General features: G+C 48.8%; 1 protein-coding gene across 4 annotated transcripts in view; it reads right to left on the reverse strand.

The window, feature by feature from the left end:
- Positions 1–302: 302 nt before the first annotated feature.
- The window catches only part of CAMKK2 (calcium/calmodulin dependent protein kinase kinase 2), a 60,218-nt gene continuing 33,141 nt past the window's right edge, over positions 303–27,379 (reverse strand). Inside the window, exons 4-17 of one of the 4 annotated variants that reach the window (XM_038762575.1) lie at positions 26,249–26,302; positions 25,804–25,855; positions 25,312–25,445; positions 23,122–23,158; positions 17,907–17,928; positions 16,694–16,782; positions 14,860–15,059; positions 14,700–14,753; positions 12,671–12,744; positions 12,452–12,539; positions 10,063–10,191; positions 6,654–6,754; positions 5,740–5,776; positions 303–2,990 (exon numbers count right to left, since the gene is read on the reverse strand). In XM_038762575.1, coding sequence (XP_038618503.1) covers positions 2,814–2,990; positions 5,740–5,776; positions 6,654–6,754; positions 10,063–10,191; positions 12,452–12,539; positions 12,671–12,744; positions 14,700–14,753; positions 14,860–15,059; positions 16,694–16,782; positions 17,907–17,928; positions 23,122–23,158; positions 25,312–25,445; positions 25,804–25,855; positions 26,249–26,302 — 1,248 coding nt within the window. In that variant the 3' untranslated portion in view covers positions 303–2,813. Of the gene's footprint in view, positions 2,994–5,739; positions 5,777–6,653; positions 6,755–10,062; positions 10,192–12,451; positions 12,540–12,670; positions 12,745–14,699; positions 14,754–14,859; positions 15,060–16,693; positions 16,783–17,906; positions 17,929–23,121; positions 23,159–25,311; positions 25,446–25,803; positions 25,856–26,248; positions 26,303–27,379 lie in introns of all 4 variants that reach the window. The other 3 variants (XM_038762574.1, XM_038762577.1, XM_038762576.1) reach the window with 3 other exon arrangements.

Consider the following 27,379-nt stretch of genomic DNA (forward strand, 5'->3'; position numbering starts at 1 on the left):
GATATAGATCTCTGTTCTCTGTAATGCAGGAGGGCTTGAATCCACTGCGGGGGAAGCAGGGAGAAAGGATGGAGCTTAACCACTCGACTTTAGGCTGAGACTTAACACTGTCTTCACCCAGCAGTCATGTTTATTGAGCACCTACTGTGTACGGAGCACCGTATTAAGCATGTGAGAGGGTACAGTAAAATTAGTAGAGGTGACCCTTTCCTGCAAGGGGCTTACAATGTAGCGGAGGAAGCAGTGGAGGGGAAATGACCAACAAATTCAGAAAAGAGAGGAACCGAATTGGTCATTTTTAATGTGTGTTAGTTGGAGGAGCTCCTTAGTTGCTCTGGTGCTCTGAACATAGTAAGCATTCAGTACCCTCGACGAAACCGCCTTTGTGCTTTCGAACAAAAAAAGCCCCCCTCTCTAGTTCAGTACAAGCCTGGATTTTAAAAGTTTTTGTGCTAGAGGACGTTCCTGCTATTCTGTGTTGCTGAAGCACTTTCCGCCCATCGTTTCAGTAACATAAAAATCGTTTTTCTATGCTGGTGCAGCAAGCCCCCTTTGGTGTTGCTTTTAGGAGTGTGGAAAGGGCCCCTCATCTGGGACCGACCTGCGGCCCGGATATCGGATGCTGAAACACCAACTGGCTTTTGCCCCAACGGGCGCTGTCCTTACTGACATTGTGTAAATGTAGCCCGGACTACTGCGAACAGCATCACCCCGAAAAGTAGTGTAAACACAGGGGGGATTGGCAGAAGATCTACATGCAGCTCAGCCGCCTCGAGCAGATCACGTGGGCGGGCTGTACTTAATACTAAAGATTGACTTTAACCATTAAGAGGTGCTTATTGCCAACTAGCCCTACCCTAGTTATCTGCCTAACGAGCAGCTCTCTGGTGAAGCTTTCACTTGTTGAAAAAAAAAAAATGGAGGAAGGAAGAATTTGAAAGGTTTTATTTCTTTTTGGAGGCATGCAGAGAAAGAGGACGAGGGTCAGAAGAGGCAACAAGCCTGCTTTTGCCCTCAGCTCCCTCGTCCCACATTCCCCTCTTGGGCATTTTTCACACAGAGGCAGTGAAAACCCACACCTGAGCCTGCAGCTTTAAGTCAAAATCGTGGACAGAGCAGGAGAGTACATGACCCAGAGGCTTTTTTAACAGGTGCAATTATTCCAGAAAGGACAGGCACCCAAATTATGTTCCTGGACCTCTTCTCCACCCTGCCACTGGGAAATAGTGCTCTGAAGCCAAAAAATAGGAGGCTCTAGATTCATCAGGAGCTTCCCACTTTCCCTCCCAGAGCATGTTGCACAAGAATATGGCTCAAATGTCTAGCTAGCTTTGATCCAAATGAAACAAGTTCAAACTGATTTGGAGAAAAGGTTGGTGGTCAGTTGCTGATAAAGAAGATTGCTCTTTCCCTGTTTCTTCCTCAAGAGAAAGCCCTTCTCAGGGTCATGGATCAGATCTGTTTATAAGGACATCTGGAATCCTCAAAGTAGTCAGTCTGGAAAGTCTTCTCTAAAAAGAGCCCTAGAGTTATTCCCTAGATTTCCATTTAGGATTTACAGTGGAGCTTTAAAAACTGCATCATGGCTGAGGGAGAAAGCTCTCCCTAAGCAGCCTTCCAGAAACTAGGCAGATATTCCACTGACTTCAGCTAGCAAGTATACGATTAAAATAAAAAACTTAGCAGCCTCTTGAATACACAAGGTACGAGTAAGTGATGATGCTAAAGAGCAGGAATCAACTTCATTGCCTCCAAAGTTTCAACCATGCATTTGAAGCCATGAAACACTTCTTGAAAAGTCATCAGATTTCTAATTTTTTTTCGATCTTTAAACTTTAGTCAGATCATTAAAAAAGACCATTTTTGTAAAATCTAAAGCCATGTAATGTACATGGAAGTGCAGGATTTCACCCTGATTTTTTTTTTTTTTACATTTTAACAATCAAGTGCAAGTAAACTACTTCAGAAATGCACTTTCATTAGTGCTGCCTTTGAAAAAATCTAAAGAAACAAGTTCAGTTTTTCTAGCAACTTTTCTCCATTCCCAGCTGACGAGAGCCCTTCTGTCACCCCCGTCTTGCTAAGAATTCAAAACTGAACTTTGAGCCCTTACAGAAGTTTCCTTTGTCTAACTACGACCGCCCAATGTGCAAACGCTAAAAAGTCTTACCACTGGTAAGGGAAGAAAAAAAGTCTCTAATGACTAAATGAGCCTGGAGCTACCTGCAGATGCAGCTGACTCCCATCAGTAAGCCTCTGCTTATGAAGACCAACAAGCTCTGATCGTGGGGTGCGAAACCATACGGTTTTGCATAAGGAGTCATCTCCAAAGAATAATTATACTCAAGACCTGGAAGCAGTGACATTTCTCATGCCCTGAAGCTTGAGTTCCTATACCAACTTGGAGGGAGGGGGAAAAAAAAAAAGTCACGACGCACACCCACTTCGGACGTTTGACAAGTCTACACTCGTGGTGAAGTATTTGGCATGAGAACCGGTTTTCCACTGAACTCCTCCAGTTGCATTTGATTCTGGTTTACAACAACTTGGTCCTGACCATCCCACTAGCCAGTCTTCACAATGGCAAATTGGCAGGGATTGAACCAGCTCTTTTTTTCCTCTCTAAAAAAGAAAACCCCCCCAAAAAAAGGAAAAAAAAAGAAAACCCCACAACCACCCCACCCCACAGATGATGGTCAACGCTTTACACAGGTGGTGGTCAGCTTCCGTAGGGCATGCTGCTATGGAAACGCTGCAGGCAGCACCACCATGCCAAAGGGAGGTTGGCAGGACCACGGCATGCAGGTATGAGGTTATTCCAGCTCCATCGCTTCCCCTGGCTGCAGCGGACACATGTTCATCGAGGAGCCGTGGCCCGGAGTCAGTCGCGCCACTTCTCGGCCGCTCGATTTCACGAACGTACCTCCTCCTCCTCCTCCCCCACGTTTGGCAGGTCGGTGCTCTTGAGGTTTTCTTCGCTGCCTTGCTTCCTGCTGAAAGACAGACGGCACGGGTGAGTCTCCACCAGGACCTCACTTCCTCAGAGGGCAGGGTTTCGAGAACACCAGAGTGGCCGGGGGGGAGAGGGGGACGCTTTAATTTACCCTACGGCAAGAATAGAGAGGAAAGAGGAAACAAGCCCTGAAAAGTCTCTATGGAAATCTTGAAAAACAAGGAAGGGCCAATTCCCTGAAAAATGCCAAAGAAAGGACCAGAACAGCCAGTGGGCAAAAAATAAGTCTAAAGCAGATCTAGTAGGAGTGAATAATTAAACAGAAGGAAGAATCTTGCCTGCAGGGTGATGACCATTGAAACAACCTACTGAGAGAGGTTGCAAAACCTACTCTGGATCCTTGGAGAGCATTTTTTATTAAAAATAAAAAGAAGAAGAAAAAGGGCAACCATCTGCTGAAGATGGATTAAACGTGAACCTGGCCCAGATACTTTCTTGAGGACCCTTCCAACCTTAAGAGCGTTTCTGCTCCTGGTCCGCAAAGTCCTACTAAAATTAAACAATCAAAACACAACGAGCAAATCTAGGATCCTTTCCCACCCCTATCAAGCTGTCAAACCATTTCCGTGCAGAAAAGCAAGCACGACTTGAGGCTCGGAATTCATGGCTGGTCAATGCTTCACCAGAGGCAATAGCTTTTCAGAGATTTCTTGTGAAGAAAGTCCTTTCGTGAACATCAGTAATCACAACATCCAGCTAAACTGTGGGTTTATGTAGATACAGAGGAAGAGTCTGTGGGCTTAAAGGTGCGGGGGAGAGGTCATGGCGGATTCTTTGCTACTCAGGAGGGCACTCAGAGCAACCAGGTCAAGGGCCACAGATTACACTTGGTTTCCTGTGATGACCCCAATGATTTGGACAGTCGAATTAAACGTGTCTCCCTCAGCCACACTATATAAACAAACTAGATGAGCGCACAGCAGTAGCTGCTGAAAAAGGTACAGAGAACTTCGGTACCATAGCCACAGACTATCCCCTTATCCCACATGCCTCGCCACTTGTGCTATGTGCCCAGAGCAAGTGATAAGCAATTCAGACACCTGGCTGACTCACAGGGTGGCAGTGGGCAACACCCTACATTACCCTAAACCAAAGAGTAAGGGGCCCAGGATATTGATTGTTCACTGAAGCAGCGGCAGTGCTAATGTGGCAGCTCCCTGGCAGTCCTATCTGGGACCTTTTCCACTTGCAAGGTAAATAAAGAGAATGTGTTACCTCAGGATATTTGCAACAGCAAACATTGGTATGCTCAAGAGGGGTTTAAAAGTAAACCCATAAACGAACTGTCCCTAATGCTTTAATAGAAGTAAAGAGAGGGGTATTAGACAGCATATCTCTAAATATTAGGAAGGCTTTAAAGGAGGGAAAACGTCATTTAGTAACTACACGTATCCTATAGCTATTGTCAGGGCAGGATACTGGGCTGAATGGATCATTGGAATACCCAGGAATGGTGTTCCTTACGTTACTATGGCCTTACATGACACAGCACAACAAATGACAACCCTTGTGTGCCCACTGTATGGACGAAAATACTGGTTCAGCATACACACCCATAAGCAAACATTACTTGCCAGTGGTATCTTGTTCAAATACAAAGGATAGCAAACAATGTAACAACAAAAGGTAAATATTTCCTTCAACCCCAGATGAAAAAGAATGAGAAAAAGATAAACTTTTCCACAGGCCCCAGGACCTGGTACAAACAATGCCTATCCAAGAAGGGACAGATGTCCAGTGGAATAAGTGCTGACCAAGAAAACTATGTAAGGTCTGGGAGGAAACAAGTCTCCATCCTTCTTCAGTCTTGTTGGGGAGGGCTCTGTGGTACTCAGGGCCAGGACTCAAGAGGAGAGCAGGGTAGCCTGCGGTTTCCACTGGGTCTTGTCCCCATGTGAAACTCCAGTGCAAATGGAAATGGAGACAAGCCCCTCCAGGGATGGCGATGGCAGGAGGCACAGCTCTTCCTTTGAGGGCAACAAAGATCGGAGGCCACTTTCTCTACCAACGGACACTCCTGACACGCCCACTACAAGGGTCCAGACGGCAGAAAGGTACACGATTGACAGACTCCTCCATTTCAGGGTCAAGTTCAACCTCCCCAGTGCAAAGTGCCGGCCATGCTACAGGCCACCAAGGGGTCTGAAACGCAGCTGCCCTCCCATCCAGCTCCATGCAGCCGCAGCCCCTAGCGTGGCATGCAGCCAGACTATGCGAGACCTCCTGTCGCCCAGAGAAACCCCTTGGCCTCCATGCTCCCTGACACAGCTTTCTGCCACCACACTGTCGGAGCCCCTCCGACTTCTGACTTCCATCACGGCTGCCCTGAGCTGCCGGGTTTTAAGTGTGCAATCGTCCCGTGTGCGTGGAGCCTTCTCGGCCCTAGCCTCGACTCTCGGGGTGAAAGAAGCGGCTCGCGACGTCCCACGCTTGGCTTCGGCAAATGACGGACCCAGGTCTGATTTCTTGGGTGGCAGCCAAGAGCAGTCTCCGGGACACTGCTGTTACCCCTTTGGATGGTCCCGAGGGAAAGGAAATACGGTTTGAAGGGAGTAGGCAGCCCATGGAGGCCCAAGTGGTTATCTGGCATCACAGACCCCATGCTTGGCAGCCTCTCCCCCCTCCCTAGGTCCCCCACCCTCTCCCAGCACTGCGCTGCCACGGCGACTCCCACACAGCAGATGCACAGGCAGAGGCGGGGCACGGGCACGCAGCGCCAGCTTTACCTTGGGCTCCCGAAAACATTCCCCTGTTTGTTTGCTTCTGGAATTAGGGGAGGGAGGAAGGGGAAAGGGAAGTGAGAAGGGACCTAGTTGTCGGAGAAAAGGATCCCCCACAATCCCTGCTCCCTTCACCCCACCACCTTCCGGGGTGGATCATCTTCAAAGGAAAAACACTTAGAAAAGTGCTTTGCACATAGTAAGCGCTTAATAAATGCCATTAAAAAAAAAACATAAGACCTAAACATGAGTCTTCAAGTAGGGTCAATGGGATCGCCTTTGATAATCGCACACGCCCCAGAGGAGCTCCCTGGGCTGGACTTCAGGGCTGTTCCTTCACCTTTCCGACCCTTTGCTTTCTGCACTGCTTCTCATCATCCCTTTACAGACGGGGAGACTGAGGGAAAGGATATCTAAGCCATAAACCCTGTAAGCCCTCTAGACTGTAAGCTTGTTCTAGGCAGGGAACACGTCCAAGTGTGTTACATTGCGTTCTCTCAAGTGCTTAGTACTGTGCCCTGCACATACCAGCATTTAATAAATACCACTGATATTCCTCAGTCACCCAGCAAGTCAATTAATGACTAAACTGGGACCAGGACCTAGGAGTCTTTCATTCTCAGCCGAGAAATCTAATCCTCTCTGCCTCTACTTCCACTACTAAGAGACTGACAGGTTTCTACAGCTTTCGCTGTACTCTGGTTTTTCTGGGCCCCCCGATTTGGTCAGGGCCTCTCCAATTTGGCCACACCCTGAACAGGACTGGCTAGCAAACCCAGGTGCCTGGCTAGGTAGTAGGACCAGTAGGGATTCTCTCTGGACCAGCCCACTGTAATCCGCCTCCGGGTCTCCCAGAGAGCGAGGGTGTGAGGGTGAAGAATGAAAGGAAGGGAAGGAGAAAGAAAGATGCCATCACTTACAGGAGTAGGTTTACGGGGGCAGACAGTGAGCGCTCTTCCCGCCGACTGCCCTCAAACGGATTCCCAAAGGAGCGTTTGCGGATCATCGTCTTCACCAGGATCTAGGGAGCAAAGGGACAAGTGGAAGTTAGTGACTCCTAAGCCTAGGCCTCTGAAGAAACAGGGGCAGCAACTTCTGGGGGTGAACCCCACTCCTCACACCTGCCGGGCCCCCTCTTGATCCGGTGAGGAAAACCCTTGTTGGAGGCCACTCGAGTTAGGCTTCTGGAAACGCAAGAAGCCTTGGAAGGAAAGCTCTCAGTAGCCAAGGTGGCGTGGTTCAGATTCAGGTCAGGACAGGGAGGGAGAGGAAGGGGCAGAAAGGGGCTCGTGCTAACTATCGGGCATCTGCAACTCTAGGGTGTGGAGTGGGAGGTAGGAGGAGACTGGATTCAACCAAGGCCTACATAGCCAATTAGCAGCTTGTGCTGCTAATTAGTGCCTGTTTGTGCAGAGGCTGGTCCTAAGCACTGGAGGTGTTTGTTACAAAGGAAGGGCAAGCACATCTTTAGCCTCAAAGAATTCACCATCTGCTAACCTAATATATAAGGAACAGCCAATTGCTCAGCCATTCTCTTCCCCAGGCCATTCAGTGCACATCTGCTGGATGTGTCCCCTTTCTCTCCCCTGAAGATCTCCAATGCCCAGGCCCTATTCTTAGTGGAAAGTGTGGTCACCTGAATAGCCTTGCAAGGCCCTCAGGCCCTAGCCCCAACACTGAAACCAGAACAGCTGAAAGGGGTGGCCACCCTCCTTCACTTGAAGCCATTTCCGGGATTTGGACACAGCTTTCTCCCAAGTGGGACCTTCAGTAGGACCCAGGAATCCCAACACCCCAGGCCTTTCTTCCCTCCACTCCCACCAATACCTAGAAAAACCCCAGATTTGGGGCTGCTTTAGGGGGCTCTTCAACTCTCAAAGTCCCTGTCCTTTCCAAAGGGAAGGGACTTTTTTTTAAAAATAGTATTTGTTAAGCACTTACTATGTGCCAGGCACAGAGTACACAGTACAGTCACCTTTTAATTAAGAGTTGGGATAGACAGACAATTGGGTTGGACACAGTCCACGCCCCACATGAGGCTCACAGTATTAATCCCCATTTTATAGATGAGGTCAATGAGGCACAGAGAAGTGAAGCGACTTGCCCAAGATCACAAAGCAGACAGATGGCGGAGCTGGGATTAGAACCTAGGGGCTCTGTTTCCCAGACCCGGGCTCTTTCCACCATACCACATTGCTTCCAGCATGGCCTAGCTGCTGACAGAATAAGGACAAACAGCCAGAAGTGAAGGGGATGGGAGTAAAGGGGACAGAGGCCAAATCTACTTTCCCAGATCCTTGCTGAACCAGAAGCCAGGAGGGGCAGGGAGACACAATTCTTGGAATCAGCATCAAAGCATCCACAAACACCTCTCAGCCTGTCTGGTCGGGGGTCTCCTAGGTTCCCTCCAGCCTGCTCCCCAGGCATCACTCTGGAAACCTCCTTCCCTTCCCCACAGCACCTGTATATATGTTTGTACATATTTATTACTCTACTTATCTTACTCGCACATATCTCTTCTATTTATTTTATTAGTATGTTTGGTTTTGTTCTCTGTCTCCCCCTTCTAGACTGTGAGCCCGCTGTTGGGTAGGGACTGTCTCTATGTGTTGCCGACTTGTACTTCCCAAGCGCTTAGTGCAGTGCTCTGCACACAGTATGCGCTCAATAAATACGATTGATTGATTGATTGAACCAAGCAGATGGGGCAGGGGGAGGAAAAGCCACCCGAGTCCTAAGATGGGCAGCCAGGAAGAGCCTTCCCCAGAACCACAGGGATGGAGGAGAATGAGAACACGGGTGCGTTCCATAGTGACCCGCACGCAGAGGTCTATGAGAGGTAGGAAGAGAGAGGAGGTTGCTAATGAATTCCTCACACAAAGGAAGTGAGAGGGAGAAAGTGACTTAGCAATGTGCAAAGCTGAGCTAGAGCAATCCCGGCAGCGGATCTGAGGGGGCAGTGGGAGAGGGGGAGAGTTGTCTTCGGAGAGTCCAGTTGGCCAGGAGAGGACCCACACACTCAGACTTCTGACCAGTATGACCCTGTTTTCTCATCACCCACTGGCTCCCAATGCTTGGAGGGCACAAGCACCTGGGCCAGAGGAGAGGGAGCACACTCTCTCTCCCTGCAAGCCGGCACCCGCTGCAGGTCAGCAACCCTGCATCCAGCCAACAGGCAGGGGAGGAAAGCCCTGGCTTCTGGTCACGCTGGCCGTCAGCCAGTGGAGTCCTGGAGGCAGAACGCTCCCCATCAAAGCATAGGAAGAGCAGGGCTGATGGTCTTCCCAAGCCTAGAGAAAGGGGAGCACCCTGGAGCTGGGCCAAGGGGCAGAGGGCACAACTGGCAGAGCTCTGAGACCCTGGACCGGGCAGGGAGTATTGCCATCAAGTTCCATTTCAGGCTCAGAACTAACTTGGTGGTCTGGTGGGGCGGCTGGGCTCAGAGCCGCCAAGTCCCCGGTCTGGACAGCTACCCGGAGAGACTGACCACTGCATCAGAAGTGCTCTCTTCCACGGACTAGGCCTAAACCCCACCCAGGCCAGGAGGTTCCTGGCCCTCAAGTCTCCTGCTACCAATTCCGACAGCTTCAGTTCCAACGGCAATACGGGAAATGGCACCGTTTCTTCTCTCTGCCTCTTGACGGCGGCAAGATGGGAGTCTCCTCTTCACTCTTTGCAGATGGTGAACTCCAAGAGTGGCCATGTTCTCGCCTGATTGCTAAGGATCAGCAATCCAAAATGGTGGAAACGGGATGGAGGGGGGCCCAGGGGTAGGACTGAGGGAGAAGGATGAGGCCCCAGCCCCAAGTTCTTCTCAGGAGGGGTCCACAGCATGCCGCCTCCGTGCTCAATATGCTGCTCTCTGCCCCACCCTCCCACAACCGTGCTCAATATGCTGCTCTCTGCCCCACCTTCCCCCAACAGATCTAACTCCTTCCATCCTTTCTGTCCTCATCTCGACACGCTCAAAACATTAAATCCGTTCCACAGGCTATGTCCTGTCTCTTTCTTTGGAGAAAACTGAGGCACAGGCTGGGTCTGCCACTGCAGATTGTCCAGATAACTCAGGCTCAAAAACATTCTTTGGAATAGCTGAATAATTACAGCCAAAGCCTATTTTTCTAATTTGGAATTTTCTAGTCAATTTGCTCAGGTAGGAAGAGCCTTGTCCTGGATCACCCAGCAACCTGGCTGCAGGAGTGTAGGACGGAAACCAAGGGCGAGGTCTCCCAATCATCCTCCCTGCCTGCTGGCCCCCTAGGCCCCGGTCATCGGCTCTAGGCCTGGTCCCAGCAGGGCTGCTGCTTCGCTTGGCTCAGCTGGCCTTACCACGGTCGCCAGACTGGGGATGTGTTTAACCGAGTTCTCCACCTCCTCTTCGGTCACCTCCACCAGGGTACAGTTCTCATCCTCCGTCGGCAGCGGCTCTGCTCCGTGCTTGGTGACCCAGGGGTGCAGCTTCAATGAACAACAGTGTGTCAGGGGCAAGTGAGGTGCACGGAGAACGGAAAGCCACACGGATGGCTAGCCAGCTGGATGGACGGATGGGCCATGTGGGGGGAGCAGAAGGAGGCGGACACAGCCCCACTGCCATGCACGTCTGCATGCATGCAAACAGAGAAGCTGGGCAAATGAGCGACAAAGCACGACAGAGGAAAGAAAGGAAGGACAGGTGGGTGGGAGAGAGCGAGGCAAACCACCACACAACAGACTTCCACAGTTCCATTTCTAGATCCAGTCCCGAGCACAACTTTTATGATCATAATGGAAGAGAGAAAGATTAGGGATGCTGTGTTGATCCAGGGCCCTTCTTCAACTCAGTTCTGGCGGAAGGTGGCAGGAAGAACGGGGGGAGGGAGGTCCTCATTTCATGGAGAAAGTGGGAGGGAGTCAACTGAGTTTCCCAGCAATCCAACACAGGTGTCCTACCTCTCTTACATTAGGCCATTGCCTGGGGTCCCCCTCATCACTTTGGGAAATCTGCCTCTCTGTGGTTCTTTCCAGTTGTCTCTGCAGGTTCCAAACCTGTTATATTTCAGGGAGCAAAGGTTCTTTCTCCCTAGCTTCCTGGCTGACCAGATGTGAGAGGGAGCAGAACTCCCTGCTCAGCTTGCCATCAACACAGCCACCTGCAAAACCCCAAGGGAGGTAGCAGGTAAGCTGAAACCACTGTGTTAGACTGTGTGTCGGTCTTCGGGATGAGCTGGGGGGTTTCGACAATGCTGCCCACCTGGAACCAACCCCGACGAGGCTGAGAAAAGTGCGCTGGCCGGGAAATAGCAGCCAGGGAAGCCCAGCTGGAGGGTGGGGCTAATCTTCTCAGGGTCAGGGATCTGGTATATATGTTGCCAACTTGTACTTCTCAAGCGCTTAGTACAGTGCTCTGCACACAGTAAGTGCTCAATAAATAAGACTGAATGAATGAATGGTACTGTGCTCACCCTTGGGAGGAATGGAGCCACCCACTTTGGGATTTTGAGCCAATTCGGGGGTTCCCTGAAGGGAATGGAAAACCTAATTTCTTCTTCTCCCACTCCCTTCTGTGCTGCCCTTACACTAGGATTTGCACCCTTTACTCACCCTTCCCTCAGCCCCATAGCTTTTATGTTCACATCCATAATTTAATTTATATTAATGTCTGTCTTCCCCTGTAGAATGGGGGAGACATTCCCCAACTCATTGTAGGCAGGAAAAGTGTCCACCAACTCTTATCCTGTACTCTCCCAAGCGCTTAGTACAGTGCTCTGCACAGAGTAAGCGCTCAATAAATACCACCAATTGACTGGAGGCTAGCGGGCTGGCCAGGACTCTGACACCTAGGCTCTCAGAGCCAGGGCCAGGCTCCTGCTGGTGTGTGGATGAGATGACAGGGATGGGAAAGACTTTTCTGTACACTAGCCCCTTCACTAGAGCTTTCCTCAAGAAGGTTTTCTTTACCTGATTAGCTTGTATTCATCCCACCACTTAGTATAGTGCCTGGCACGTAGTAAACACTTAACAAATTATTATCATTATTATTACCCTCCCTTCACACTTGGAAGAAGGGGTCAAAGATGCACAGAGGGGACCCCGTCCTGCGTGCGCAAGATGATGAGCGAAAAGACGACCTAGACAATCCAACCAGTCAGGCAGGATCGCAAAAGGTCACTGCCTCTTTCTGGACTGTAAACTCATCATAGGCAGGAAACATCCACCAACTCTGTCATATTGTACTCTCCCAACTGCTTAGTACAGTGCTCTGCACACAGTAAGTGCTCAATAAATACCACTGACTGATTGGGTCCACTGATTTCTGATGAGTGTGACTTGGCTCTTTCCCGGTAGCGGTAAGACCTCCCCACCTCTCGCCCGGGACGCCAGCATAAGTGGATGGTAATGAGTCTGGGGGCAATGGACCCCAGGCCAACGTGGGAAAACGGTCAAAGTGTCTGCTCAGCTTCTGACTCTCCCCTTTCACTGTTCAGGGGGACCATCGGGGAGCCCAGCTCAGGGCAATGGATCTGCAGCAGCTTCTCCGCGGCAACCCCCACCCTTTGCAAAGCTTCCCTTATTCTGGCCCAGGATGGAGAGGAAGTCAAGCAGCTCTGCTCCCTGGAGCCAAGAGCACGTTGTGGAGAGAGAAGCAGAGCCCCGGGCCTGGCAGGGCAGGCTGAGCCGAGCAAGACTCAAGCAACACGCGGGACACGGGCCAGCCACGGTCCCCATGCCACGCTGGTACCTTGATTTCAGGAACGAGGATCCGGGACTCGGGGTTCTTATCCAGCATTCGAGTGATGAGGTCCTTTAAATCCTCAGCAATGTCCGGCCTGCAAAGAGGAAAACACATCACTGTCGGGGGAGCAGGAGGAAAAGGTGGGACCTGACTGCCTGTGCTAATGGGGCTGATCTGGGCCCACCTGAACTGGCAAGGAGTAGGAGTGGGACGGATGGTACTCACTGGTCTGGAAACTCCAAGGTTTGGCTCTTGATTTTACTGTGTAAACATAAGATCCGCTCATCCATGAAGGGACACTGGGGGCCAAAGAGGAAAGGTCAATGAGACAGCTATCATCTCCGGACATGCAATCTCCCTCAGACTTTGAGGGACAGGGACTGTGTCCAACCTAGTTATCCTGTATCTACCCCAGTGCTTACCACAGTGTTTGCTATAGAGTAAGTGCTTACTTCCTCCTCTGAAGAGCCTGGAAATTAGGGTCTCAGCTTTTTTGGTTTGGGTTTATTTTTATTCTATTTTATTTTAGGGTGGGGGACACTCCACACCTCTTCTAGCAGGTCCTAGTGGCTGGTATCCTTTTCCCCACTTCTCAAATGGGGAATCTAAGGCCCCAGGAAAAAGGATGAGCAGCTTGTCCCCAATCTCCCAGAAGTCTGTATGAGACCTGGAGTCACCCCCACGGCCTCAGTTTCTCCATTTGTCCAGAGAGAAAGAGAAACCCTGACTTGCTCTTTAGAAAGCAAAACTCTAAGACTGAAAAGTCAGGGAGGATCTCAAAAGCTTCGGAAACCCCGCCATGTACCACCCTTAACTTTAGTTTTGTTGAAGATGCCCAGTGAAAACAAAATTGGTTCCACCCTGGACCAAAGAACTTGACACACCACAGGGACAGAGTCTGAACAAGTTCTATACCCTTGCTCCCATGGCTTCTGGGGGGATATGATGGGGAGAGGGTGTGTGGTAGATTGGGGAAGGTTCATGTGGGCATACATGTTGTGATGTGTCCCCAACAAAGGAGTTGGGAAAAATTGATCTCTTCCATCCTCTACCACCAGGCAGATCTATCCTGAGGAACAGTGGTAATGATCATAATATTGGTTAAATGCTTACTAGTAATCATAGTAATAATTGTATCTGTTAAGCGCTTATGCCAAGCACTGGAGTGGAGACAAGATAATTCAACTGGACACAGTCCCTGTCCCATATGAGATTCGCAGTCTATGAGGAAGGGAGAATGAGTATTTAATCCCCATTTTACAGATGAGGAAACTACAGTAAAAGAAGTGAAGGAACTTGCTCAAGGCAAGTGGTGGAGCTGGGAGTAGGACTCAGGACTCCTGCCTGCCAGTCCCAGGAGTACTCCCACACTTACTCCTACTTAGAAAAGATGGTTAAAGTTCCTAAACTAGCAACCCTCTCCAATCTGACCTTTTAAGCTCCACAGGAAGATGTTGGGGGAAAGGGGAGGCACACGCGACCCTGTAAAGTCAAACTTTCCATCTTCCAGTCTCAAGGAAACAAGCCTGAAATGGCGACTTTTTTTTTTTTAACAGCACTTGTTAAGCACTTACTCTGTGCTAGGCACTGTACTAAGCATTAGGGCAGATACAGCTTGAGAAGCAGCGTGGCTCAGTGGAAAGAGCACGGGCTTTGGAGTCAAAGGTCATGGGTTCAAGTCCTGGCTCCACCAACTGTCAGCTGTGTGACTTTGGGCAAGTCACTTACCTTCTCTGTGCCTCAGCTGCCTCATCTGTAAAATGGGAATTAAGACTGTGAGCCCCCCATGGGACAACCTGATCACCTTGTAACTTCCCCAGCCAACTTGTACTTCCCAAGCGCTTAGTACAGTGCTCTGCACAAAGTAAGCGCTCAATAAATACAATTGACTGATTGATTGCTTTGCACATCGTAAGCACTTAATAAATGCCATCACTATTATTATAATTGTTATACGAGATAATCAGGTTGGACACAGTCCCTGTCCCACATGGGACTTACATTAAGTAGGTGGGAAAACAAGTGCTGCAGCCCCATTTTACACACAAGGTAACTGAGGCCCAGAGAAGTGAAGTGACTTGCCCAAGGTCACGTAGCAGAAGAGGGGTGGAGCTGGGATTACAGCCCACGTCCTTTCACTCCCAGGCACTTGCTCTTTCCATTAGGACATGCTACTTCTCTGTTAAGCAGTAAATACAATAAACCCCAAAGTGTCACTGCCTGGCGACCAAGGCAAAGGCTCCCGTTCCGTTACCTGGCCGAAGACAAAGCAGTACAGCGTCACTCCCATTGCCCAGACATCCAGAGCCTGCAAGGAGAAAAGACCCCCTCAGTGCAGGTGACAGTGACCCGGAATTCTTGAACTCTTGGAAAACAAAGCAACCCAGCATTTTCAGCCCCCCAGGCCACGCTACCTTCCCAGAGAAGATTTTCCGGGTTTCCGAGAGCGTCTCCGGGGCCATGAAGGCGGGGGTGCCCACGGTGTTGGTGAGGAAGGCGTCTGCACCCTTGAACTCGTTGCTCACACCGAAGTCGGCGATTTTCACGTGGCCGTCCTCTCCCACCAAGAGGTTGGAAGGCTTGATGTCCCGGTGGATGATCTTTTGGTAATGAACTGGAAAGAAGCAAAGACCACACGAGAAGAATCACGAGGGGGGAGAAGGGTGAGCGAGAGACCCCACACTCACAGTCACTCCTCGGAAAACAGGAGGAATTGACCCGGTGGTCGCCTCTTCTTGGACCAGACCTCTCCCAGGGCCCTCTGTCCCTTCATCTTTCTCTGACCCTCGTGGGAACACAAGGGCTCTGAGAGACAGGAGGGGCCACATATTTCCGAGATTTGGAAACATCCAAAGACACAGGACATAAATGCTATCATTTATTCATTCAATCGTATTTATTGAGCGCTTACTGTGTGCCGAGCACTGGACTAAGCGCTTGGGAAGTACAAGCTGGCAACATATAGAGACGGTCCCTACCCAACAGTGGGCTCACAGTCTAGAAGGGGGAGACAGACAACAAAGCAAAACTTATTAACAAAATAAGTAGAATATGTACAAGTAAAATTAATAAATAGAGTAATAAATACGTACAAACACATATACATATATACAGGTGCTGTGGGGAAGGTAAGGAGGTAAGGTGGGGGGGATGGAGAGACTCCACTGCTCTGGGCCTCAGTTACCTCACCTGTAAAATGGGAATTAAAAGTGTGAGTTCCATCAGTTTACCGTTACATTCTCAGGACACTTGGGGGCAGGCCCAGTCCCACCCAATCCCTTTGGAGATCCAAATCAATCAATCAATCAGTCGTATTTATTGAGCACTTACTGTGTGCAGAGCACTGTACTAAGCGCTTGGGAAGTACAAGTTGGCAACATATAGAGACAGTCCCTACCCAACAGTGGGCTCATAGTCTAGAAGGGGGAGACAGAGAACAAAACCAAACATACTAACAAAATAAAATAAATAGAATAGCTCTGTACAAGTAAAATAAATAAATAGAGTAATAAATATGTACAAACATATATACATATATACAGGTGCTGTGGGGAAGGGAAGAAGGTAAGATGGGGGGATGGAGAGGGGGACAAGGGGGAGAGGAAGGAGGGGGCTCAGTGTGGGAAGGCCTCCTGGAGGAGGTGAGCTCTCAGTAGGGCCTTGAAGGAAGGAAGAGAGCTAGCTTGGCAGATGGGCAGAGGGAAGGCATTCCAGGCCAGGGGGAGGACGTGGGCCGGGGGTCGATGGCGGGACAGGTGAGAACAAGGCACAGTGAGGAGATTAGCGGAAGGTCCTGGGTTCTAATCCCCGCTCCACCTCTTGTCTGCTGTGTATCCTTGGGCAAGTCACTTTTGATTCATTCATTCAATTGTATTTATTGAGCGCTTACTGTGTGCAGAGCACTGGACTAAGCGCTTGGGAAATCCAAGTCGGCAACATCTAGAGACGGTCCCTACCCGACGGATGCATTTGGGAGATACCTTTCCTGCCTCTCTTGGTCCAAAGGAGTGGCTGAAAGTAAGAATTTCTTGCTCTTTCTGAGTAGTGGGGTATGAAGGTGTTTACTCCAGCTTTATAAGCAAAGTCCAACATCTTGCAGCCCACAAAATTCCTTTCTCAGACTACCTGTCCCTCCCCTTGCAGGAGGGATAGTGGGAGCATAATGAATGGATTCAGCATTCTTTTCAACCTGACCAACACATCTAATTCCTTGTTCCAGACTAGTGGCTATTTGCAAGGTCGGCTTACGGTACTCAATGCCTTTGATCAGATCCTGGAAGTAGAAGCGGGCCTGGTCTTCAGTCAGGGGTTTGACAGTGGGGACTTCCATCACAGGCCTGAAACACCACGCAAAAACGTTAAATAAGAAACACACACGTCCAGTCTGGATTGAGAATAAGCATCTGCAGAACATGACAGTTTCTCTGTACACAGTGACCACTCAAACACCATCGATTGGCAAAGCAGTTCTGAAAAATCATATCTTCTCCAGAAGTCCTTCCTTGATTAATCTCTCTCTTCCACATCCAAATCCCCACAAGTCACTACTTCCACGTCACCAAAACGCTTAGGTATTCATACTGCCACAGTTGCGCTTGGGTACATATCTAATAAATACTACTGCTTTCTCCTACCTGAAATTTATTTTAGTGCCTGTCTCCCTTGCCAGATTGTAAGCCCCTTGACAGTAAGGAGTATGGTTACTAATTCTATTGTACTCTCCCAAGCGCTTAGCACATTGCTCTGCACAGAATAAACATTTAATATATATGAGTGAGTGATTGGGACAGGAAAGAGAGCAAGAGTATCAACAGTGAGAACAAGCTGGGAATGGCACTGGAAGAGAGATAGGTTGTCCAAACTCAGCCAAAGAACAGGAGAGACCAGTTTTCGAGTGGGAAGAAATTAACTACAGCGTTTCCCTCTCCTAACCTAATGTTCTCTGGTTTGCAATACCTGCTTCTGCCATAATGCCAAGATCAGTCAATTAGTCTAATTTACTGAGGACTTACTGAGTGCAGAGTACTGCACTAAGAGCTTGGGAGAATACAACAATAAACAGACACAAACACCCCCAAAAAAACACACTGTAGCTTTCTGCAGTCATATTCTGGACCTACTAGAGACACAAATGTTTTCCAAACCAAAAAACATTCCTCTACTTCTACACTGCCAACAGTGTTTTGCCCCTTCCCCAGAAGAGGTCAGGTGGCAGGATCATCATAAGCCTGGTGGAACATGCCTAGCAATCAGAATTCCCATTTCGGGTCAAATTCTTGTTTGTCCATGGCCCACATCCCTCCGTCCCTGGACCTGTGACCTGGGTTCACTGGCATGGTTGGGTTATATAGTATGTTTTCCCCCTGCCCAGACAGCTCTGCTTGAATAAAAATAAATATGACAAACTCACAGACTGGTCACCTAGCACAAGAATGGCTCTCTGCCGGGTTGTGACACTTACCCTTGGTTCACCAGCTCAAACACTGCAAGGAAACAGAAAAGGAGGTTAATTGGGCATTGGAAACATTCCAAACCCCCTCTGAAAAAGACTAAAACTGGTGTCAGGGGGAAGACAGAAATCTAGCTGAAAAAAACCCCCAAAAAACCAACCATCATGGGGCTGGGAAATCAGGGCAGGAGGGCAGGGGAAGCGGCAGAATTCACCAACTGGCACGGGGCCTCGTGAAATAAAACAGCAGCACATTCTTCTGAAGGTTTTGCAGGGTCATGACCAGTTCCTGAGCTAGTTGGCAGCTGGATGCAGGACAGGATGTGAATCAGCTACCATCTGATCATTTAGCGAAAGGGAATTCTGATGGGGATGTGGTGGGGGCGGGGGCGGGGAGAGGAAGGAGGATGAGTCATTCACTCATTCATTCAATCGTATTCACTGAGCGCTTACTGTGTGCAGAGCACTGGACTAAGCGCTTGGGAAGTACAAATCAGCAACACATAGAGATTGTTCCTACACAACAAAGGGCTCACAGTCTAGAAGGGGGAGACAGACAACAAAACAAGTAGACAGGCGTCAATACCATCAGAATAAATAGAATTATAGCTATATACACATCATTAATAGAGTAATAAGTGTGTACAAATAAAAGAGAGTAATAAATATTTACAAATAAAATAAATACAGTGATAAATATGTATAAATATATACAAGTGCTGTGGGGAGGAGAAAGCGGTAGGGCAGAGGGAGGGAGGTGGGTGATCATCATCATATCATCATCATCAATCGTATTTATTGAGCGCTTACTGTGTGCAGAGCACTGTACTAAGCGCTTGGGAAGCACAAGTTGGCAACATATAGAGACGGTCCCTACCCAACAGTGGGCTCACAGTCTAAAAGGGGGAGAGAGGGTGATGAGGAGGGGAGGAGAGGAAAAAAGGAGGTGCTCAGTCTGGGAATCAAAGAGGCTTAACCATGAACTCCTCTTAGGCTCAATGTCCTTTCACCCCAAGTCCAGGCTCAGCACAGAGTCAGGCTTACTTCCACACTACAGCACCCTGAACCCCTCCCCCTGTGCCCAGGGCTCTGCTGCTCAAAAACTCCAGGCTGCTACACTGACCTGGGTCAGAGACCTCCAGGCAGAGGGAACGTCTTTAAGAATCCTCAAAAAATCCATCCCCGGGAAGACTGCCACCTCTCCGTGGCTGCAAAGTTAATCTGGGAACACAAATGAATGTTCCCTAAAGATCAAGCTCCCCGGTGGGCAGGGAACATTTCCACCAACTCTGTTGTACTGTACTCTCCCAAAGTGCTTAGTACGGAGTGCTCAATGACTACCACTGAGTGATCACACGTCTTACAAGGAAATCTCCTACCTGCCATCTACCACCAGTTCTCCAGCCTCCAACCCGCTGCTCATTCCCTTCCCCCTCCTCAGCCTCACCAAATCAGGGCCTTAGAGAGTCACCGCCTCCAGGAGGCATTCCTTGGTTAATCCACCCACCCATTGGTCCTGATAGTCTGTCATCATCAATCGTATTTATTGAGCACTTACTATGTGCAGAGCACTGTACTAAGTGCTTGGGAAGTACAAATTGGCAACATATAGAGACAGTCCCTACCCAACATTGGGCTCACAGTCTAAAAGGGGGAGACAGAGAACAAAACCAAACATACTAACAAAATAAAATAAATAGAATAGATATGTACAAGTAAAATAAATAAATAAATGAATAGAGTAATAAATATGTACAAACATATATACATATATACAGGTGTTGTGGGGATGGGAAGGAGGTGAGATGGAAAGGAGCAGATTTAACAGATGGAACTGAGGCCTAGAGAAGTGAAGTGACTTGCCCAAGGTCACACAGCTGACAAGTGGTGGAGTCGGGATTTGAACCCCTGACCTCAGACTCCAAAGCCCGGGCTCTATCAGTCATCTCAATACAGATGGATATTTCTGCTCATTAGTTATTGATTTATTCTCCTCTTCTGTTTATTATTTGGGTCTCCTCTCTCGCTCTTAATGATGCCTCTTCTCTTTCTCTTCCCCGCTAGTTCCCTGAGACCCGTTTGTAGCCTTTTATGTCTTTGTATATTCATTCCCCAAGGGCCTAATGCAGTGCTCTGCATAGAGCAGGCATTAAATTCTGTTGCTATTGATGCTGATACACATCACCAACCCATCTAGGACTCCTTCCCAAGAGACATCACAAAACATTCTCACTAGACTGAAAACAGCTGCTACCAAGGCCTTTTCACACAGACAATAACAACAATAGTAATTGGGACATTTATTAAGCACTTATTAATTGCTAACATTGTGCTGTGTTAAGCACTGGGGTAGATGCAAGAGAAGCACCATGCCCTGAGAAGCAGCATGGCTACAGAAAGAGCACAAGCCTAGGAGTAAGGAGACCTGGGTTCTAGTTCCAGTTCCGCTACTTATGTGCCTGCTGTGGTGACCTTGGGTAAGTCACTTAACTTCTCTGTGCCTCAGTTCCCTCATTTGTAAAATGGGGATTAAATACCTGATCTCCCTCCTCTTTAAACCGTGAGCTTCCACTTCATTCATTCAGTCGTATTTACTGAGCGCTTACTGTGTGCAGAGCACTGTATTAAGCGCTTGGGAAGTACAAATTATATGTTTATTATATGTATATATGTTTGTACATATCTGTTACTGTATTTATTTATTTTACTTGTACATATCTATTCTATTTATTTTATTTTGTTAGTATGTTTGGTTTTGTTCTCTGTCTCCCCCTTTTAGACTGTGAGCCCACTGTTGGGTAGGGACTCTCTATATGTTGCCAACTTGTACTTCCCAAGCGCTTAGTACAGTGCTCTGCACACAGTAAGCGCTCAATAAATACGATTGATGATGATGATGATGATACAAATTGGCAACATATAGAGACAGTCCCTACCCAACAATGGGCTCACAGTCTAGAATGGGCTCACAGCCCCAGGATTTAATACAGTGCAGTGCTGAGAAGCGGCCTGGGAGTTAAAGTCATGGATTCTAATGGCTCCGCCACTTGTCTACTGTGTGACCTTGGGCAAGTCACTTCACTTCTCTGTGGCTCAGCTACCTCATCTGTAAAATGGGGATTGAGAGCGTGAGCCCCATATGGGACAGGGACTGTGTCCAACTCTATCTGCTTGTATCCACCCCAGCGCTTAGGACAATGCCTGGAATGCAGTAAGCACTTAAATACCATCATTATTATTACAAGGTTTAGCACATAGTAATCACTTAAATATGACAGTTATAATAACCAGATTGGACACAGTCCCTGCCCCACATGGGGCTCACAGTCTAAGGGAGATGGAGAACAGGTATTTAAGCCCCATTCTGCAGGTGAAGAAACTGAGACCCAGGCAATTGACTTGCTCAAGGTCACACTGCAGGCAAGTGGTGGAGTCGCTTGGGCGGACAGAAGTATCTGTCCAATCCTGCCGCAAGGAACTTGAATATGAACTCTAATTTGACTTGGTTTCCTCTTCACCAAGACAATCATGCCCAACGTCAGGGATGGGGTTCTGTGTACACTAGAAAAGCACAGTGGCCTTTTCCCTTTAGTGACCTCGAATCACTGCAAGCAAGTGGCCTGAACTCCAGCCAGTGGGTCTGCACAAAACCTTAAAGGCCTTGCCAGTGTGAGTCAGAGCACAGCACCTCAACCACCCTCTTTAGGCTTCAACTCCTAAATTCCATCAACAAGAATTAGGCAGATCCAAGTTAGGACAGCACCCTGAACGGCCTGTCTCCCCCCCGCCCACTTTCTTTTTTAATGGTACTTGTTAAGCGCTTAATATGTGCCAGACACTGTTCTAGGCACTGGGGTAGATAAAAGGTAATCAGGTTCGATACAGCCCATGTCCCACATGGGACTCGCAGTCTTAACCCCCATTTTACAGGTGAGGGAGCTGAGGCACAGACGAGTTAAGTGACTTGTCCAAGACCACACAGGAGACAAGTTGCAGATCTGGGATTAGAACCCAGGTCCTCTGACTCTCAGGCCTGAGCTCTATCCACCATACCACACTGCTTCTAGGCCTGCTTCTGTGTGCGCAAATCGCTGCCTCATATCGGGAAGGCACATGGATAGGTGGTAAGTCGAGAATCCAAAAGACTTCAAAACAGCCTTCCCTGATCAGTCTGGAAATCACGTGGAGAGTTGCAACACTTGCTTCCTAGTTATTTTAGGCTTTCATTTTAAAGAGCTGCTTTTTCAAATTCCCAACTCAAAAATCACTGAGCAAAAGAATGCTCTTTCGTTTGTTTAAACAGGTCTATTTTGCAGACACAAACTGCTAAATAAGTCATGAGAGAATGCCAAATTTAAAATCCCCAAGTTACAAGTACCATTAAACAATGGCAAAATCCTGTCAGCTACGTCAGGATTTGGCACCTAATTACCTTTTCCACTAACTACTACCCTATCGACCCCGTCAACTCTCATTAACGTGGATCGACATTTGTTTATCTCATCCTGTCATGTACATGCACGAAAGGAGGTTATCTATTATTCTCTATTAGATTACAAACTCCTCTAGGGCAGGGACTGTTTCTTTTAATTCTACTATAATCTGCACACAAAAGCAGCTACGTAGACCCTGACTGAACTGAGGCTAGTTGGGAAAATCAGACATAAGTGGATAGGTGCTTCTCTAATATTTCTTTTTCTGAATTTTTTTTCCATTAACCACGCTAATTAATTAGCCGATTAACTCAGTTAAGATCATCGGTCCTATGGATCAAAGAGAGTTCGGGCAATCAGATTTCTTTTGCATCTCTTAGCCGATTTCATCTTCCCCACCTTAGACTGCATACTACCCGAGAACAGGGTCACAGTCTTAAGTACAAAACCCCCGAGGAGCCTGTTGAATAGGCAAAGTGCTCTCAAATTCTATAGCTTAACGCACCTATATTTCTATAGTTCAATATCTCCCTACTGTCTAATCCCACAAGACCTGGCCAGCCAAGAGTCACAACCCTCCTTCTAGAACCTCAGTTCTGCTGGGGATCGGCCAGCCTGCCTACCCTCTAACTGCAGGCCTGGGTGGGAGTTAGAGGAGGACTGGGGAAAATGCCAAGAGATGCCAGGTGGTGTGGCAGGGGAGGAGACTATCTTAAGCAAATGCAGAGGAAATGGCCACTTGGCTCCTACTGGTACTGTTTTGTGGGCAGAAGGGAACACACAAGTTTGCCTACCCATGTACAGATGGTCCTCACTCGGGTCATCCAGGACCTGTTAATAAGCAGACAAGACGGGGGAGTTAAGGAGGATTCCGTACAAAAGCAAGGGTTCTGCAGGCTCTGACATTTTCTATTTCACTTTATTTCCCGGCATAATGTCTGCACTTTCAAATCCCCATTGTATAAACTGAAAAGACGGAGGTAGCAAAAACACTCGGGACTTTGGATTTGACATTTCAATCCCTAAATCTCAGGGGGGCCATTTGGCAAAGAGGCACCAGCCAGAACCTCCAATGGTTACAGAATCAGGAGACCCCTGAAAGGAAAAGAAAACCCAGTAAACTCCTCCGGGAAATCTGTCTACAAGGGAGACTTCATCCGACCACCTGACAGAACTCAGGGCCAAAGTATGCCCCCAAAGCAGGACCCAGGTTTCCAAGATCTTGACCAGGTAAGGGGTTGGACTCTTCGACCCTCTTACCTAAGGCAGGGGCACCAAGTCACTTCACATTGCTGCCCACTTCACATACTTCACATTGCTGCCCAGATAATTTTTCTGAAAACCATTCGGTTCTTAACGCCTCACTCCCCCAAAACTTCCAATTGTTGCCCATCCACCTCCGCATCAAACTCCTTACCACTGGCTTTAAGGCAATCAGCTTTCTCCCTCCTACCTTACCTCACTTATCTCCTACTACAACCAAGCCTACACACTCTGCACCTATAACATCTCTCTATATCTTGTTCACATCCATCTCGCCACTAACCCCTTGCCCACGTTCTTCTTCAGGCCTGGAACTCCCTCCCACTTCATATCCAACAGTCCATTCCTCTCTCCACCTTCAAAACCCACCTAAAATCACATCTCCTCCAAGATGTGCCTTCCCTGATTAAACTTCTTAATTCCCCTAGCCACGTTCCCCCTCTATGATGGCTATGAACTGGGCTGTGTACCCCTTAAACACTCTGACACTCACCCCAGCAAATATGAAAACATTCTTATATGCTATTTCTGCTGCCCCCAGTCTATATTAATGCCTGCCTCCCCCTGTAGACTAAGTTCAGTGTGGGTGAGGGACTGTGTCTACCAACTCTGTTGTACTGTACTTTTCCAAGCGTTTAGTTCCGTGCTATGCACAGAGTAAGCACTCAGTAAATTCCATTGATTGACTGTCTAGTGCAGCTAAGTCTCATATCTGCCCAGTCTTACTCACTTGAGCCATTCTCCAGCTTTCTCGGATAGGTTTCTTGTAGATTTGGGATCCTAATTCAGACTTAGATATCTGGGGTAGGTTGTTCCTCCCTGAAGGCAGGACAACAGACCTCTGTCAACCTCTTGAAGTCCCACCCAGCACTGGGCATCTACAACCTACCCATCCTCCAGGGACCAGAAGAATGCAGCATGGAACAGCAAATATCCTACAAGCAGACACCAGAATATGCCTGCATGGAGGATACCTGGGGCTCTTGAATTTTCACTCGTGGTCCTCAGTGCAGTACCTCAGAGGGTGGATACCACTGATATTGGTTTCAGGAAAGCAATCCCAAGAATCACTGTTAGCACAACTCTGGCTTTCTTCATTCATCTTTCAGTCAGGGGAGAAGATCAAAAGGGACAGTTCCCACTTTGCTGAGAGGCCTGTCTCTCAGGATGGTGTGAAATTGCCAAAGAGAAAGAGCTGGGTAGAAGGCTTGAACCCAAAGGCAAATTGGCAGAGCAAAAGGCAGACCAGAGCCAGAGGTGAGGATGGGGGCCTAGGCCTAGCTCTCCCAACCTCCCAGGGCCCACTTAAAATCCAGAAGCAGCTGACTCATCAGCAGAGCACACACACCCACGTGCACATACAGCAACATCTTGCAGCCAGAATTTCTCACTGGAGCCAAGAAAGAGGTATGGAGAACAATCTCTGATTTCCATCTTCAGGAGAGTGAGCAAGGATGGCAACACAGACAGGCAGGCAGTGGCAGCTTCTTCTTGCTCTCTCTCCCCACGGCCAGACTCAATCTGATCACCCCGCTACCACACAACTGGCTCTAGTTCCCCAACCCTCCTCTCAGCCACTTCAAGAGCAACCTGATCAACTGCAAATATTCCTCATTTATATTTCTGATACCCCATGGGCCGGTTAGCCCTCCTAAATCCTTCAGGGTTCACCGCTGAGACTGCACTCTCCTCCCCTCAGCCCACCCCATCTAGGGCCTCACCTCCACCAACTTCACCACATTGGGATGGTCCAGCTTCTTCAGAATAGCGATTTCCTGGTACACCTGCTCAATGGGGCCTTTGGGCAGGACACAGCCTCCGGCGGGTGCTTTGGTGCCACGGGGTGGAGGGCGGCCTAAAGAGGAAGAAGGGGTCAGAACCACGTGGCCAGGGATGGAGAGCAGGTATATTCACTCATTCAATCGTATTTATTGAGTGCTTACTGTGTGCAGAGCACTCTACTAAATGCTTGGGAGAGTGTTTAAAACAATAAACAGACACATAGAGGCAGATGGGCTGTCTCCTCCCTGAAAAGGACATTTGAGTCCCAATGGGCAGAGCAGAGATGGGGCAACAACAGCACTTTGGGTGCCCAGGGGTAGCCCTTAGGGAACCAGATTCAGGAGCAACTGCCCAAGACCACATCTGGGGGTGGGACATTTCCCCTTCCCCACCACCCAAAACAATCCTCCATTTCAATCTGCCTCACTCACGTGGGAAACCTGCTTGTCTCATCAGTTTCTTTTTGGAGAGTACTTTCATTGCCTGTAGGGAGAGGAAGAACAATGGTCAGTGTGATTTCCCCCCAGGACAGCCCATCATTACTTATGACGGAAGTTCTCCATGGCTTCTCACTCAACCCCCCTTCTCCACACCTTCCATCCCTTCACTGCCCAGACTTATGTACCCTAGAGGAAAAGCCAGAAGGTGGCTCCCCAAAGAGACCCGCTATTTTAGTGTGAGCCCCCAAGCCCTAGGGCAGTCTCTGAAAAACTGAGCAGGAGATGAACAGAATAGGGAAGAGGTTTACAGCAGTAGCAGGGAGGGAAAGACCTGGGAAGTAAAGAACCAAATGGCCCCCGCTCCACCGCCCACCCCCACCCCCCAAAAAAAAGCCTTAGTTCATTAGGAGAGAGGATAGGGGAACTTGCTACTCACATAGTATGTGTTGTCATCTTCATTGTAGGCTAACTTGACAACTCCATAGGAGCCCTAAAGAAAAGAACTCTGGATGAGGTGACACTCCATTAAAAAACCCCAGGGACCCAACCCACCAGCCCCAAATGTTCGCTCCAACATCTCCAGTGCTCCCACATAAGAACACAAGCATGACTGGATCAGCCCAATGGGCCATCCAGCCCAGTGCTCTGTCTCCTGCCAGTAGCAGCAGGACAGTTGGACGGTAGGCTGCGCTCCCTTGTCAAACCATCCTGATGTGGACAGACAGACCAGTTAACAACCCTAACATTCCACCCCTTCATCCCTAACTTGCCCTCTAGAAATCCGTTACATTACTGCACCAGCCTCCTCTCTGATCTCCCATCCTCCTGCCTCTCCCCACTTCAGTCTATAATTCACTCTGCTGCCCAGATTGTGCAGAAATGCTCTGGGCATGTTACTCCCCTCCTCAAAAATCTCCAGTGGCTGCCTGTTAACCTACAAATCAGGCAAAAACTCCTCACTCTCGGGTTCAAGGCTGTCCATCACCTCACCCCCTCCTACCTCACCTCCCTTCTCTCCTTCTCCAGCCCAACCCGCACCCTCCGCTCCTCTGCCCCTAACCTCCTCACTGTACCTCGTTCTCACCTGTCCCGCCATCAACTCCTGGCCCACGTCCTTCCCCTGGCCTGGAATGCCCTCCCTCCACACATCCACCAAGCTAGCTCTCTTCCTCCCTTCAAAGCCCCATGGAGAGCTCACCTCCTCCAGGAGGCCTTCCCAGACTGAGCCCCCTTTTTCCTCTCCTCCTCCCCCATCTCCCCCTCACCACAGCACCTGTATATACATTTGTACAGATTTATTACTCTATTACTTGTACATATTTACTACTTATTTTGTTAATGATGTGCATATAGCTTTAATTCTATTTGTTCTGACGATTGTGACACCTGTCTACATGTTTTGTTGTCTGTCTCCCCCTTCTAGACGGTGAGCCCGTTGTTGGGTAGGGACCGTCTCTATAGGTTACCGACTTGTACTTCCCAAGCGCTGAGTACAGTGCTCTGCACACAGTAAGTGCTTAATATGATTGAATGAATGAATTTATCCAAACACTTCTTGAACCTACTG

Source organism: Tachyglossus aculeatus, chromosome 21 (assembly GCF_015852505.1).
Source record: "Tachyglossus aculeatus isolate mTacAcu1 chromosome 21, mTacAcu1.pri, whole genome shotgun sequence".
Classification (NCBI taxonomy): Eukaryota; Metazoa; Chordata; class Mammalia; order Monotremata; family Tachyglossidae; genus Tachyglossus; species Tachyglossus aculeatus.